This window comes from Anthonomus grandis, chromosome 15 (genome assembly GCF_022605725.1).
Source record: "Anthonomus grandis grandis chromosome 15, icAntGran1.3, whole genome shotgun sequence".
NCBI classification, from domain to species: Eukaryota; Metazoa; Arthropoda; class Insecta; order Coleoptera; family Curculionidae; genus Anthonomus; species Anthonomus grandis.
Genome location: NC_065560.1, coordinates 9,446,550 through 9,460,226, shown reverse-complemented (window position 1 = coordinate 9,460,226; position 13,677 = coordinate 9,446,550). Strand labels below are relative to the sequence as shown.

The following is a 13,677-nucleotide window of genomic DNA, read 5'->3' as shown; positions in this document are numbered from 1 at the left end:
CTGAATGTAAAGTCGATAGATTTGGGCAATTGAAAGATCGGGACTTAAATATTTTTTTGATGTTCTCTCTCTAGAGTAATGACTGTTTGTAGGAAAACTATTAATATGTGATTTAATAAAATCTCTTTTTTCCTCGGTAACCTTATAATGATTTTGATGTTTTCCCCGACCGTCTGAAGAGCAAATATTTAAATCATTTAATCTTTTTCGACAATTACTCTCACTTTTTTAAGGGTCAAATCAAAAGTATTTAGGTATACATTTTCTGACAAACCTCCAAATTCTTGTGATCTTCATTTGTGAGAAAGTACTTTCTTGAAAACTTTCTTCGACTAGGTTTAATTTGCTTATCAGATGATTTTCTTTGTCGTTCTCTAAATTTTGCACATTCCTTAACAGTTTCCGCTATAAACGGATCTGGACCATGCTTTGATAAATTGTAGCAATCTCTAAATAGATTCTGCCTTTGGACATCTTCAATTTTCTGCCAACATTTTAGTTTACATTCGCATGGCTCCTTTAGCTCTTTTGCCCTTTATAGGATTCCTTTTTTTGTCTAATATTCTTTTCCTTTTTCTTTGCGATCCCTTCTTTCATTTTCCATCCAACTTTTTTCATTCCTTACACGTTTTTTAGTTTTTTCTCAGTCATCTCTGCAAAATTTCCAGGCTCCTTTTGCTCATTTTGATAATTTAACGTTATTCAAATACAGAACACAGTTTACTAATAATATAATAAATTACACTAAAAATTTGAAATTATAAAAACTAGGTAGGCATTAAAATCTTAAGGCCAATCTCCTAAATAAAATAATACAAAAGGGCCAATGTCCATATTATGGACTTTGGCCATTTCATTTATTCTTCTAATATATTGAAAAGTCCAGAGATTGGCCTTTTTTCTATTAACTAGAATTGGACATAGGCCTTTGTGTATTTTGTTTATTTCGCTAAAACACAAGTATTTTGGACTTTGGCCTTTTCAATAATGTTAAGTCATTAATAAACTAACTTCCTATGCCTATACACATTGGCCCTTTTTCTACCAAGGTAAAGATTTAATACATGAATTTCATTCAATTATAATATTTTTATTTAAATCCGTTTGATACGCTTATGGTTTAGGACCTAAACTTTACACAGTTGCCGTTTTGTCTAGAATAATATCCGATTCTTAAAAGCTATTTATCCAGTAGAAGGTAGAAAGCAGGTTGGTAAGGGTTAAACGTGTTTATAGTGAAATGAGGGACATAACATGCGGTTTACCACAAGGTACGGTTCTGGGATCAGTTCTATTTATTCTATACATAAACGGTCTTCTTAGCAAGGGCGTCGCCAGCCGGTAAGCTAGGAGGGGCAGCATGATAAAGAACTAAAGACAAAAAACAAAAATTTTAATTAAAAAAAAAATAAAAACCGAACAAAATATTTACATGAAAATCAATTGAAACATAATCTTCTAGGGTTCTTTGCGAATTCGTTAGTCACTTTGTTAACAAAATCGTCCAAGTTTTTAAAAATGTGTTGCCTGTGTACACTCATCATAGCGAGGCCATTGAGTCGAGTTTCAGACATAGTGCTCCTCAACCAGGTTTTGATTCTCCTAAGGCTACTAAATGACCTTTCAACAGTACAAGTCGTACAAGGTAATGCAACAAGGATCTGTAAAGCCTTCTTAATTTCAGGAAAGAAATCATCAGTTTCCTTGAGGATGTCCACATCACTCATTTTGACCGATTCTGGTTTTTCCTCCCATATTTTTTCCAAAGCTCTATCTTATTTTGGTTATTTGTAACACCGTAAAAATTTTTAAATTCCTCGCAAGCCTCTTCAAGTTCTTCCAAAGAAATGTTTTTCATTTGCGCAGGATGTAGTTTTGACAAAGTAAATGATAGTCTATTTTCTTCAGAAAACCTTATTTCTAGGGAATTTATAATTGAGTCCAAATAAGGAATTGTTATGGACCTGCGCCAAAATTCTGAGGGGCTTTTTGATGGGTGGTTGCTACGATGTTGTTGTCTTTCAGCAGTACGCGGTATTGATTTCATATCCAATCCAATTTTTTCCGCAATAACAGAAGCATCTTTGAAAATTTCTTCTGTTATTTTTTCGGGATTCCCACGGTGGTTTTTGATCAGTTTTAAAATACGACCAATATGCTGTGATGCCTGAACTGCATCCAAGGAGACTGATTGGAGCACGTTTTCTGTTGGTTCTAAAAGAGCGGAATATTTGGCTATCAATACAAGGCTAAAAATAAACGAAACTTCGGAAGCTGCAGCATGGAGCTGATATGCATGTTTCCTTGTCGCAATATTGCCATCTCGAGACAGGGTTTCTAGTGCCTCCATTATATCACAAAAGTTCTCTTTAAAAACTCTGATGCTCTTGTATTTCTCGCTCCACCTTGTTTCGCACAGCTTGGGAATATTGGGTATTAATTTTCTTCTTAGAACCGATTCACGAAAAAATGTAATTATATCTTTGATGGCCCCAACTGTATTTCGGATCTCCGGCAGAGCATTCAGATCATTGATTACCAGGTTGAGTTTATGTGACGAGGAATTAAAAAATATTGTTTTTTTGTATTTTTTACGCAAAATAGCCTGAACGCCACCTTCTTTTCCAGACATCGTGGAACAACCATCGAATCCCAAACCAACGCATTTATCTGGATAGAGATCCTCTTTCGTCAGGAATTCGTTTATTGCCTTGGCAATCGATTTAGCGTCCAAGGCTGTAAGCTCAGCAAATCCGAGGAATACTTCTTCAATGTTGCTGGTTTTCTCATCAAAATATCTTATGCCAACTGAGAGCTGTTCCTTTCCAGAGATATCCGCTGTTTCGTCTTCTAAAATGCTATATGCTTTCGATATCTTCACATTTTTGATGCAATCGGCCTTAATAACATCTCCACAAATACTGATAATCTCATTCTGGATGTCAACCGATCGATAACTTGCATTTTTCTTTCCATGCTCAAGATGGTTTTTTTTAATAGTGTCTCCTGCGTCAATTCGCATCTTATACAGCCCTTTCAGAATTCCATCACCATAGCTTGCCCCCGTTAATGCTAGGTCGTGGGATCCGCAAAACGCAATGCAGGAAATAATCGATCTTATAATTTTCCTGTTTTTTTCAAGACTTTCCTGAGAGTATTTGTTAATTTGCACATCTACTGGCACATTATTAAGAAAAGATGTAGCTGCTTCCAATGCCGTCTTATGAAAGTGAGTATCTGCGTGTTTTTTGCGGTATTCATGAACATCTTTGAACTTACAAAACGGCCTTATAATGAACGAACCTAAAACACCTCTAACGGAGCTCAGATTGGGTGGAAATAGTGTACAGAATTTACAGAAGGCTCCTTTTTGTTGGCGGGAGTATGCTAACCATGGTGAGTACATTTCCAACCAGGAATGATTGAATTTTCTTTTTAGATACCGGGCGTCTTTGGCAAAGTCGTACGGTTTCCGTAGTATCCGTAGGTTCTTGGCTCAAAGTGAGCGTAGTCGTTTCAATTCGCTTTTCACTTGCGAGCGCTTCGAGCCCCCGAAATATAAATATGTATAGGTATAGTAAAGCCTTATCTTAGATTGAAGTTACCTAATAGCCTAATTATTAAGTGAAATTAGAAATTAATAAGTGATAAGTTACGAAATATACGTTTTCAAAAGTAAAGTTTCAATTAGCCGGATGACTGGTTTAGCGTTAACCTCTAGAGCTCTAGAGCTTAACGCTAGAGGTCTAGAGGTTAACGCTAGACCTCTAGCGTTAGCTGCCCCCCCCCCTGCCCCTCTCTGGCGACGCCCTTGCTTCTTAGGCTTATCACAAGTGGAAAAATAATACATTTTGCAGTCGGTACGGTTGTTGTGACCTGGAAGAGCCCAATTTTGGAATGTTTGGAATTTGGTAGGAGCCGGGAATTTTTGAATGTTTTCATGAATTATTTCCTTCACAGGGAGTCCTTGGGTTTAAAATATCTTCTGATTTAGAATTCATTTCAATTTATCTTACCAATTTTCGTTTCATAGGACCAATATTTATGCTTTGGCAATAAAGTTTTAATATTTTTTTTGTATAAAATGCTTTTTGAATTTAAAAAGTAAACTATTAACATCTTATTCTCAAGTAAATTATCCAACATGTGACAACGTCGCATTAAACCACTACGTTTGACGTTCGTGCTGACGTACATCCCGAACCAACCGATGCAACGCCAGTTATAACCGAAATATTGGCAACCAATAAGGACTCAGAATCACCTGTCAAACTTCAACCCGGCCAATCACCGTGCCGGATTCCACTTTAAAATTCCTCCGATGATGCATTTTTCATTTTCTCGATTTTCTGTCAACCTTTAGAAAAAAAAACTCGGAAAAATGTCGCTTTTATTATTTAAATTTAGGAAAACATGTCCCCGATCCTACAGTTCTTTATCCAGTTAGATTGCGAGCCCGGAAGGCGGTTTAAGGACGTTATTTTTGGCTTGTGTTGTGCGAATTCCTGTCGAATGGTGTAACCAAAAGTGGTAGCAAAAATGGACGAAAATAATAGACAAATTCAGGCTCAGGGGTCCGTTTGTAGCGACTCCAATGGGGAAGACACGGGGAAGAACGATGGTAAGTCTTAAAACACCCTTAAGAATATCCCTAAACTCTAAATGCTATGAAAAACGTCCAATAAAGTCTATAAGTTAGGTTAGGTATTCTGTTGACTTAAGTTTAGTCAAGGCTAAGGATTTTGAAACAGTTCTATGCTTTTGTGGGGCTATTATTATTAATATTTACATTCGGCAAGGCGTTAATTGGCCTTAGGTAGCACCCATACACACTTTTTAAGGTTTTTTTTTTATATTGAAGTAGCATTCAGTAACATTTTACTCTTCATTTCAGGGTCTTACTTCAAAAACTTTAGTTAGGTATATATTTTTGGTTCTGATAATAACTAGTGAAATTGTAAGTATTGCATATTGTAAATATGGTAAATTTAGGGTATCAAAGAGGTTATCACCACATAAACTATCAGAAATTGTCTAAAAAAAAACAATAAAAAGGTGCAACCAATATATGCACCCAAACTAACCCTATAATCTTGTTCTGATCTTAAAAGACATTATAATTTCTATTTTCTCCAAAATCATGAAATATAAATATTCTTTCTGGACAAAAAAATTAACCAATTTTTGAGACTATGTGGTATCTCCCTTGGTAGTTCCGCTAGTTGGGGTTCGATGAGGTCTTGTGGTTCTACTTCTTTTACAGGATGATTTTGCAAATTTTGAAGTTCAGACACTTGCTGGATTTATACAAAAATTTGTGTTGATGTAGTTTTCTTTTATAAAACAAGATGACATGTAAACAAGGATGTTTTTCCAATTCAATTCAATATATTACATAAGTAAATGAGCAAAAAAAGTATTGGATTGTTGCAACTGAAATTATGCAAATTAATGAATAGATACTTATACTAATTCATCAAAAAATTGACTTTTGAAAAAGATTTTTCTCATCTTGGTGTGAAGAAAGCATTGATAGATAAAAAATTGTTTTGACATTATTGCAATATGTATATCCTTTGTATGGACGAGCCAATCTTGTTGAAATATTAGTTGAAATTTTCCTATTTGCATTCAATGTCTCTAGGTAATGCATTATTTAAATTATTATTTTGTGTTTCAAATATACATATTATTGCAAAAAGATTTATACCATTAAATTTACTTTTCTCTTTTTAAGATTTTCATTGATTAAAAAATTATAGTATTATGATTTACATTTTACCATTACAAGTGGCTATTAGAGAGGTTTTATTGTAATATTGATATATAATTATTGATATTGATTGATATGCCAAATAGCAGGGATGTGTTCCTGGATCTTCTGTTTACCAACGATAGCGCCATAAAATGTTTTAAGTCTCCAGATCCACTTTTTTGTGACTCAATTCATCATATTTCTTATACCTGTAATTTTAGAGTAGACAACAATGTAATGTTGGATTCACTTAAAGTTGAGGAATTTTATTTTGATTTTAAAAATGGGAACTATCAGGGTTTAAATGATTATTTTTTTTCTATAAATTGGGATATTATTTTTAATGATAGTGATATTAACATTATGGTGTCAGAGTTCTATAACATTTTAAACTTTGGTATACAGCGTTTTGTGCCTCAAAAAAAAAAAAGACATCTAGCTTTCCTCCATATTTTTCTACCGAATTAAAAAGATTGGTATTTCTCAAAAAAAGTAAGCATAAAAAATACCAACTATCCCATGATGAAAGAGATTATCATGAATTTACCGTTCTGAGAGCTCAGTGTAAAAAGTTAAGTCAAGTGTGCTACAGAAATTATCTTGCTACTTTGAATGAGAACTTGACTAGTAATCCGAAAAATTTTTGGAAGTTCGTTAATAAGAAAAGAGCATCTAACATTGTACCAAGGGAAATGTTTTTAGATAATTGATTGAGATTGATTGAGATTGTGTTGCAACTGATGGTCAGCAGATTGTTGATTTCTCGCTACTCACTTTTCTGCGGTCTATTCAAATGCAAACACAACCCCACCTGAAAAGTCTTTTAGCCAGATTAATATTGACTGTCCTGTCATAAGTCTGGCTGAGGTGTTTGATAAGCTGGGGGCTTTGCCTAATAAGTTAATGATTGGTCCAGATGGAATCCCCAATATTCTTTTAAAAAACTGTCGATATGCACTATCACAGCCACTATGTAAACTCTTTAACTTGTCTCTTATTTCTGGAACATTTCCAGACATATGGAAGGAAGGTTATATTTCTCCTATTTTTAAATCAGGGTCGAGGGATGATGTCAGTAATTATCGTAGTGTGTCCATAGTGTCGTCCATCCACAAGGTTTTAGACAGCCTTGTGTTTGCCCATTTAAATTGGCAATGTAGAGAAATTATTGTTGAGGAACAGCATGGTTTTAGAGGTGGTCGGTCCACTCTTACAAATTTACTCATATACCACAACAAGTTTTGGGATGCCTTGGAGAGGGGGTATCAAATTGATGCTGTGTATACAGACTTCTCCAAGGTGTTTGACAAGGTAAATCATTTGTTATTAATTGAAAAATTGAGAAATGTAGGTTTTTCTGATAGATTGCTAAAATGGTTGCTTAGCTTTCTTAGTGATAGAAAGCAACTGATTAAACTTGGTAATTTTATATCTAGGGTGATTGAAGTTTGTTCTGGAGTGCCACAAGGCGGACACTGCTCTCCTTTGCTACTCAGTTTGTTTGTTAATGACCTTAGGGATGTCTTGGAGTATTGTGAATTTTTAATGTTTGCTGATGACCTCAAACTTTTCTTGGTTATTATGAATGAACTTGATATCAGCCTCTTACAGAAAGATCTTGATGGCTTTTCTCTGTGGTGCCAAAATAATTTGTTGGATTTGAATATTAATAAATGCTTCCAAAGTTCATTTCATAGGAAAAAAAGTAGGTTACCATCATTTTACACAATTAACGGCCAGAAACTTCAAATAAAGGATGTTGCTAAGGATTTAGGAATACTGTTTGACACGAAATTTCTGAACTTCTGCAATCATATAGACCAAATAGTAGTAAAAGCTAATAGAATGTTGGGTTTACGCTTAGAAATTGTGAGGGGTTATCATTGCAGGCTGTCAAATCTGTATATGTGGGATTGGTACGATCACAGCTTGAGTATGGCTCAATTATCTGGACTCCCCAGTATAATGTCTATAAGTCATTACTGGAGAGTGTGCAGAACAAATTTTTAAGATATTATAACTACATGTTTAATTTGGATCTTATTGCTAATCATGATTATTCCCAAATATTGAATTATGTTAAAGTTTTGTCTTTGGATAAAAGAAGAACAATGTTTGACATCTGTTTTATCTCTAAGTTGTTGAATGGTATTATATCCTGTCCGGATTTACTTTCCCAGGTTAAATTTTCTATTCCTCAGAGAACACTTAGACAAAATAATTTATTTCATATTGGGTTCCATAGAACCAATTATGGTAAAAACTCTTTTTTGGTGAGATCTCTAGATTTTTTGGATCGGGAGGAGAGGCTAGATGTTTTTGGCAATTCATATGGGTCTTTTAAGGGTAGTTTAATGAAAATTTTGAATACTTAGTATTGTTTAATTAATATTTTTAATTAATATGTTGTTTGATGGGTGAACCAAGTGAGAATTTATATTCCTAATCTATTAGTTAATACAAAGATATATTTTTTTTTTGTTTATTTACTTTAGAGTCTTTTTTTTTTAGTTAAGTAATTTAACTCTTAATAGTTTAAGTAAGGATTATTAATTATTGACATAACTGTATTTTATAATTTATTTTTTTTGTGATGGGGGTTTCCTGTTTAATGAATAAAAAAAAAATATATATATATATCTGAAATTTATCATTATTTTACATAGTGACAATTTGCTTACATTATATAGGTATTCTTTTATTGGTTTTAAAATAAAACATATAATATACACATTTATTAATATATGAGGTGTTCAGAGCTAAAGTGGATCAAGTCCATAATTCATAGTTTTGAGATAAATTGAGTTAAAGTTATATTACACAAGTGACTCCTCAGAGAGAGTTAAATGAGATTTTTCTTTTTAGAATTGTGTTATGAAGACTAACTTAAATATTCATGATGGTTTGAAAATTCAAAATTAGGAATGAAAGGTGATAATACATTTTTAATTAGAAATTATTGGACTTGATCCACTTTGGCTCTGAAATGTTTCTGACAAAAGATAAATGAAATAAAAAACACAATGAAAAATCAAATGTATTATTACTTTTTAGCCAGCATATAAAAATATCACTGAAAGTTTAATCAGACTTCATTGAAGATAATATATAGGTTCATCATCATCTGATTCTGCAATATTTTCCTCATTCAAAGCAGTTTGTGATCTAGTTTGTTTCTCTGTTTGTAGGTTTTTAAAATGTGCATGGGTATTGGGTGGAAGAAATGGTAAAAGGGACAACATATCTTTTTTCTTTGCCTCGGTGACCACTCTGGCAGTTTTTTATAACGGATCTTGGGTCTCACTAAATTTAGAATTTTTCGTCGACATGGTTACTTTTGGGAAAGCAACATCTGGATTTAGAGTATTTTTGAACTGCAGTGTCCAAGGTTTCTCCCGCTCATACCTCATCCACCTCATTTCTAGCCATTTTACGGGACCACCTGCGTCAGTTTTCTTCTTATTAACTAACATTTGTTCAAGGTTTTTAGTTGTTAAAATATTGGATGTATTTACTTTGATAACCACAAAAGGCTTCTTTGACAACTTGTAGCCAGTCCTCAGGTGTAAAAATTTGGATACACTTTCGTGACGCTGATTCAATTACTCCAAAATCTTGATCATTAGGAAGAAATGAGTGACCAGAAACCAAAAATTTATGATCGATTGTTTTAATGCTTAACTGGGGATCTAGGACCAAGGTCAACAATGTAGAGGCCACTTTAATATTTCGATTTTGGCCAGTACACAAATCCGAGTATGGCCAAGAATATGTTTTGCAAGCATAGACGCTACCTCTTGTGATCCTCTCCCTCCTTCTGTCTCGTCCCATAAGTGCATGTATCCATTATTTTTGTTGAAAGAATGGATTCCAAAATTGTATACATACATATTCCGCTTATAGTATGCTATTGATGTAGTTAATTTTGGATATGGGAGAGCCTTTTGAAGATCGAATGTTGCAACATAACAGGTATTTGATGCAGAGGCTTTATAAGTTTTAAGAGACTCTCTGGCTTGTAGGGCTTTAGCCAAGTGCAATTTCTTTTCAAGTTCAAATTGACTACTCCGTTCCGGATCATCAGTTAGAAGCTTCTATCTTCAATTGAAATTCATCACATCTACTGCAGGTATCTTTTGCAGGAACTTTGAAATCTAAGTTAAATTTAGTAGAAAAAACGTGATAGTAAAACGTTTGTTTCAAAGCTTGCTTCCCTTCGCTATTGCATTTCTCAACAGTCATATAATTTTCTTATATTTAAATCAGGATGAAGATATTTCCTTTCCGAATTTTTTTTTCTGCTGTAATGGCTCTGATAGGCAGGAAAATAGTTGATATGTGCTACTATATGGGTATCATCAAGTTTATTCTTTGGAACTCCTTTCCCGCGTGAATCGATAACGGCGTGAACTTCAGGTTTTGAAATGCACCTGTAAACTCTTCCATGACTAAGCTGAAGAGTTTCCAAAAAATATTTCTTGCACACTATTTGAGAATTTGCACTGTCTCTTAAAACATAACTGTAGCAGACACCTTTTTCACTAGCACTTCCATCTCGTATTCGCTTACGCTTCACTCTTTCACTCAAAACTCCTGATATATACATTTTGTTTGCTGAAGTCCCCTAACTTCCAAAATGATTCGAATATGCACTTCCTCTGTTCCTCTGTGAATTTCTCATTACATCTTTTTTTGCAATGCAGGGTGAGTTTTTAAAGTTTTTTTTTGCTATTGCTTTGCCTTTTACTGAGTTATAGGCGAGTCCACTATTTCTTAGTTGTTGTCTTTTTCTTTTTTTCCAAGCGTTTTCATTTTTTGTTCGCTTTCTACCTCTCTCCTTCTTTGCAGGGTCGCCTTCATGATTTTGTCTACTTGGTCCAGGAAGAGGTTCAGAAGCTGTCACTGGTTCCCTCTGGTTTGAGTGAGAGTTATCTAGAAAGAAAAGAAAAGCATTATATACTGTGTTCAATTTATCTTAATAAACTTTTGGTTCACTCTACTTTTTGTAACATATATATAAAACAGTTGGGCAACAGGTTTTATTTATATGTTACAAACGAAATAAAATAAAATAAAACAAAAAACACTTTTGCAATTTTTTTCTAACAGAAATAAGGAATAATAATTTTAATCTTATTTCGGAATAATTTTAAACTTGAAAACTTAAAATTTTAAAAATACCGTGAAAGAAAATGTTACCAACAAATATTTAACGCACGGTATATTTTAAAGAAGAATTTTTCAATTCTTACTAATACCACTACAGACCTGTATAATGTATACATTCAAGTAAGGTTAGGTTAGAATTGGTAATTATAGTAAATAAACTACATTATTTTACTATACCTTCAGATTCTGACGTCGAATATTCTTTTTCTAGGGGTTCATAATCAGAGGATGAATCAGAAAAGTATATAAATGATGTATCTGAATCCATTATAGTCACTTTTTACACAGGAACACACGTAAACAAGTACACAAACAAACACCACATGCTACGATTCTAATGAGTTTGGACTTGGTCCACTTTGGCTCTGAAATTTTATTAATTTTTTTCAGAACCAAAGAAAACTACTGGCTTCTGTTGGCAAACTACGGCAGTAGGGACTTGATTTACTGTGGCACTAAAAAGATACACTTTTATTGGGTATTATTGTATACTAAACCCATTTTTTTAAATTTTGGACTTGATCCACTTTAGCTCTGAATGCCTCATATGAAGTCTGGTCAATTTTTATTGAAAAGTATCTAGACCATTAATTTTCATTTTTTTAAATTTGATTTTGGCATACCACTAAAAGTATGGCATACCACTAAGATTTAAAAAAAAAATTCAAAAATCACCCTGTATCTTGAACACTGTGCATTTCCAAACCCATGTTTATAGAAACTTTTTCTCATATCTCCGTCTATTTTTCGAACACACTGTATAACTTTTTTTAGGAAACTTAATTTAAACAAAAGAATATATGTTAGGGCCAATTGGATGAGTCATATAATTCATCACTATATTGTTGATTGAATATTTGGGACAATCAATGACTACATCTTAAAGTTATTGAACATATTGGCATTTTGAAGCCTATTTAATTACATATTTGGTTTTAATTATACCTTATTAAGAAATTCTATTGACATAGTTCATCTTTGGCTTTAACATATACATATATCTGACAATAATAATTAATGTGTTTATTATCGAAAGTTAACTAATACTTCTGTCAGTTTTTTTTTTAATTTGGGTGGGTTTTTATGAGGGTAAGATATTTTGACATATTATGGATTCCATGTTTTCATGTATTTTTTACTGTATAAAATGTACCACAAAATATACTTTATGTCATTTTTGATATTAATTCTTGTGTAATAATCATGTCTCACTGAATTGATAATATTTCCATTTATAAATTTTCTACAGTAAAATCTTTATTAGTATAGTATTTATAATAACTGATAAAGACATAAAAAAGGTGTGTCTATGTCTGATGACCTCATTCCTTTTGATGACACCAGTTTCATATGCAATCAAAGAGTAAATAAATGGGAGACTGGTTTGCAAGGCAGTAAGACACAAGTAATTACTTTTTAAAGGATCATATGAGAGTTGACTTTTTAATTATTGTAATGGTTTAAAATATTGAGTGAAAGACATATGCCGAATTTACGGTAACATATAATTACTACTTTTCCTTATAATAGAAAAAGTTAATTTGCATATAACATACAACAATAATAACATGCAATGTTGGACCATAGTAAAATTTAGGAGTGATTTTTTTCCTTGTGCTCAGGAATATACCTAAATTTGTTTATTCAATGGTTTAAACAAATATAAATAATTATAAAATATACTAACTATAATAGAAGAAAAAATTGCTTGCAACAGACATTTTTTCATTTATCTTTTTCAAGACTCATCTGATTTGCAATCATCTAGCTCAGTGTCATATCCCCCCTGAGATCAAGGAGGGGCAATGACTAGCTTCACAATTTATTAATCAATATTTAAAAAAATTATTATAAAAGGTGCTATATTGTCTCAATTTATTACAATACAGGAACACAATATTAATAATTGTGTTTGGTATTCTGCGGAATTTAAACTTTAGTAGCGACATGACAGTTTCAAAATTATACTCCAGAAGACTTTCTTAATTTGGCTTTAACTGCCCTGAAAATTTGCGACAAAACCGTTTATCCAACATTTATACCTTATTACAAATTTATTGCACATTACCTGTAAGCACGGCAACACCAGAGAGGCAATTTTCAACTTTGAAGTTGTTAAAATCTTATTTACGTAATACAATGGGTCTTATTACGTAATACAAGAGCATAGACTCAATGGATTGACACTTTTATATGTATATCCAACTGTATCAATAACACCAGAGAAAGACAGAAATGCAAAAAAATAAAAGAAAAATTGACATTAATATTTAAAAACCTTACACATGCATATACTCACTTCAATTTATTTGTTGTCTGCTTAATATGTATTAATCTATTTTCTTATGCTTGTTGCGGCTTATTAATTTTTTTTTTAATTTGCTTGATGTATTACAATTTCTATTTTCTCTTTTTACTTGTTTAACATAATTCTTTTTTACAAAAACCTAAATAAGTAAAATGAGTTGATTAAAAAAAATTATATATATTTAAACTTTGTTTTTTAGTTATAATGTTCCATAAATATCTGAATATATTTCTTTCTTTTTTTTATATTGTTTATAATTTTATCCTCTACAAAATAGTGGTGTAATTTACGTATTTATTGTACATACATTTTTCAATGCGAAAAAGTACCTAATTTTAATTTCCTAAGTTTATTTATTGTTTACGATTTGGTAGCAAAAAATATATTATGGGCCTATAAAAATGTGTACATAATTTATTTTTTGTACTCTTCCAAATTCCCATTA

At 32.4% G+C, this 13,677-nt stretch overlaps 1 protein-coding gene and 1 long non-coding RNA gene across 4 annotated transcripts in view; one reads left to right on the top strand and one right to left on the bottom strand.

Annotated features, from left to right (window-relative positions):
• Positions 1-4,311: 4,311 nt before the first annotated feature.
• The window catches only part of LOC126745183 (protein ECT2), a 93,107-nt gene continuing 83,741 nt past the window's right edge, over positions 4,312-13,677 (top strand). For 2 of the 3 annotated variants that reach the window (XM_050452912.1, XM_050452911.1), the window contains exon 1: positions 4,312-4,621. In XM_050452912.1, the coding sequence (XP_050308869.1) occupies positions 4,540-4,621 (82 nt within the window). In that variant the 5' untranslated portion in view covers positions 4,312-4,539. The remainder of the gene's footprint in view (positions 4,622-13,677) is intronic. The other variant, XM_050452914.1, reaches the window with a different exon arrangement.
• LOC126745189 (uncharacterized) lies at positions 8,776-11,467 on the bottom strand. The gene is made up of 2 exons (XR_007663457.1): positions 11,102-11,467; positions 8,776-10,687 (listed from the first exon to the last, which is right to left on the bottom strand). It is a non-coding gene; the product is annotated as an uncharacterized LOC126745189 (long non-coding RNA).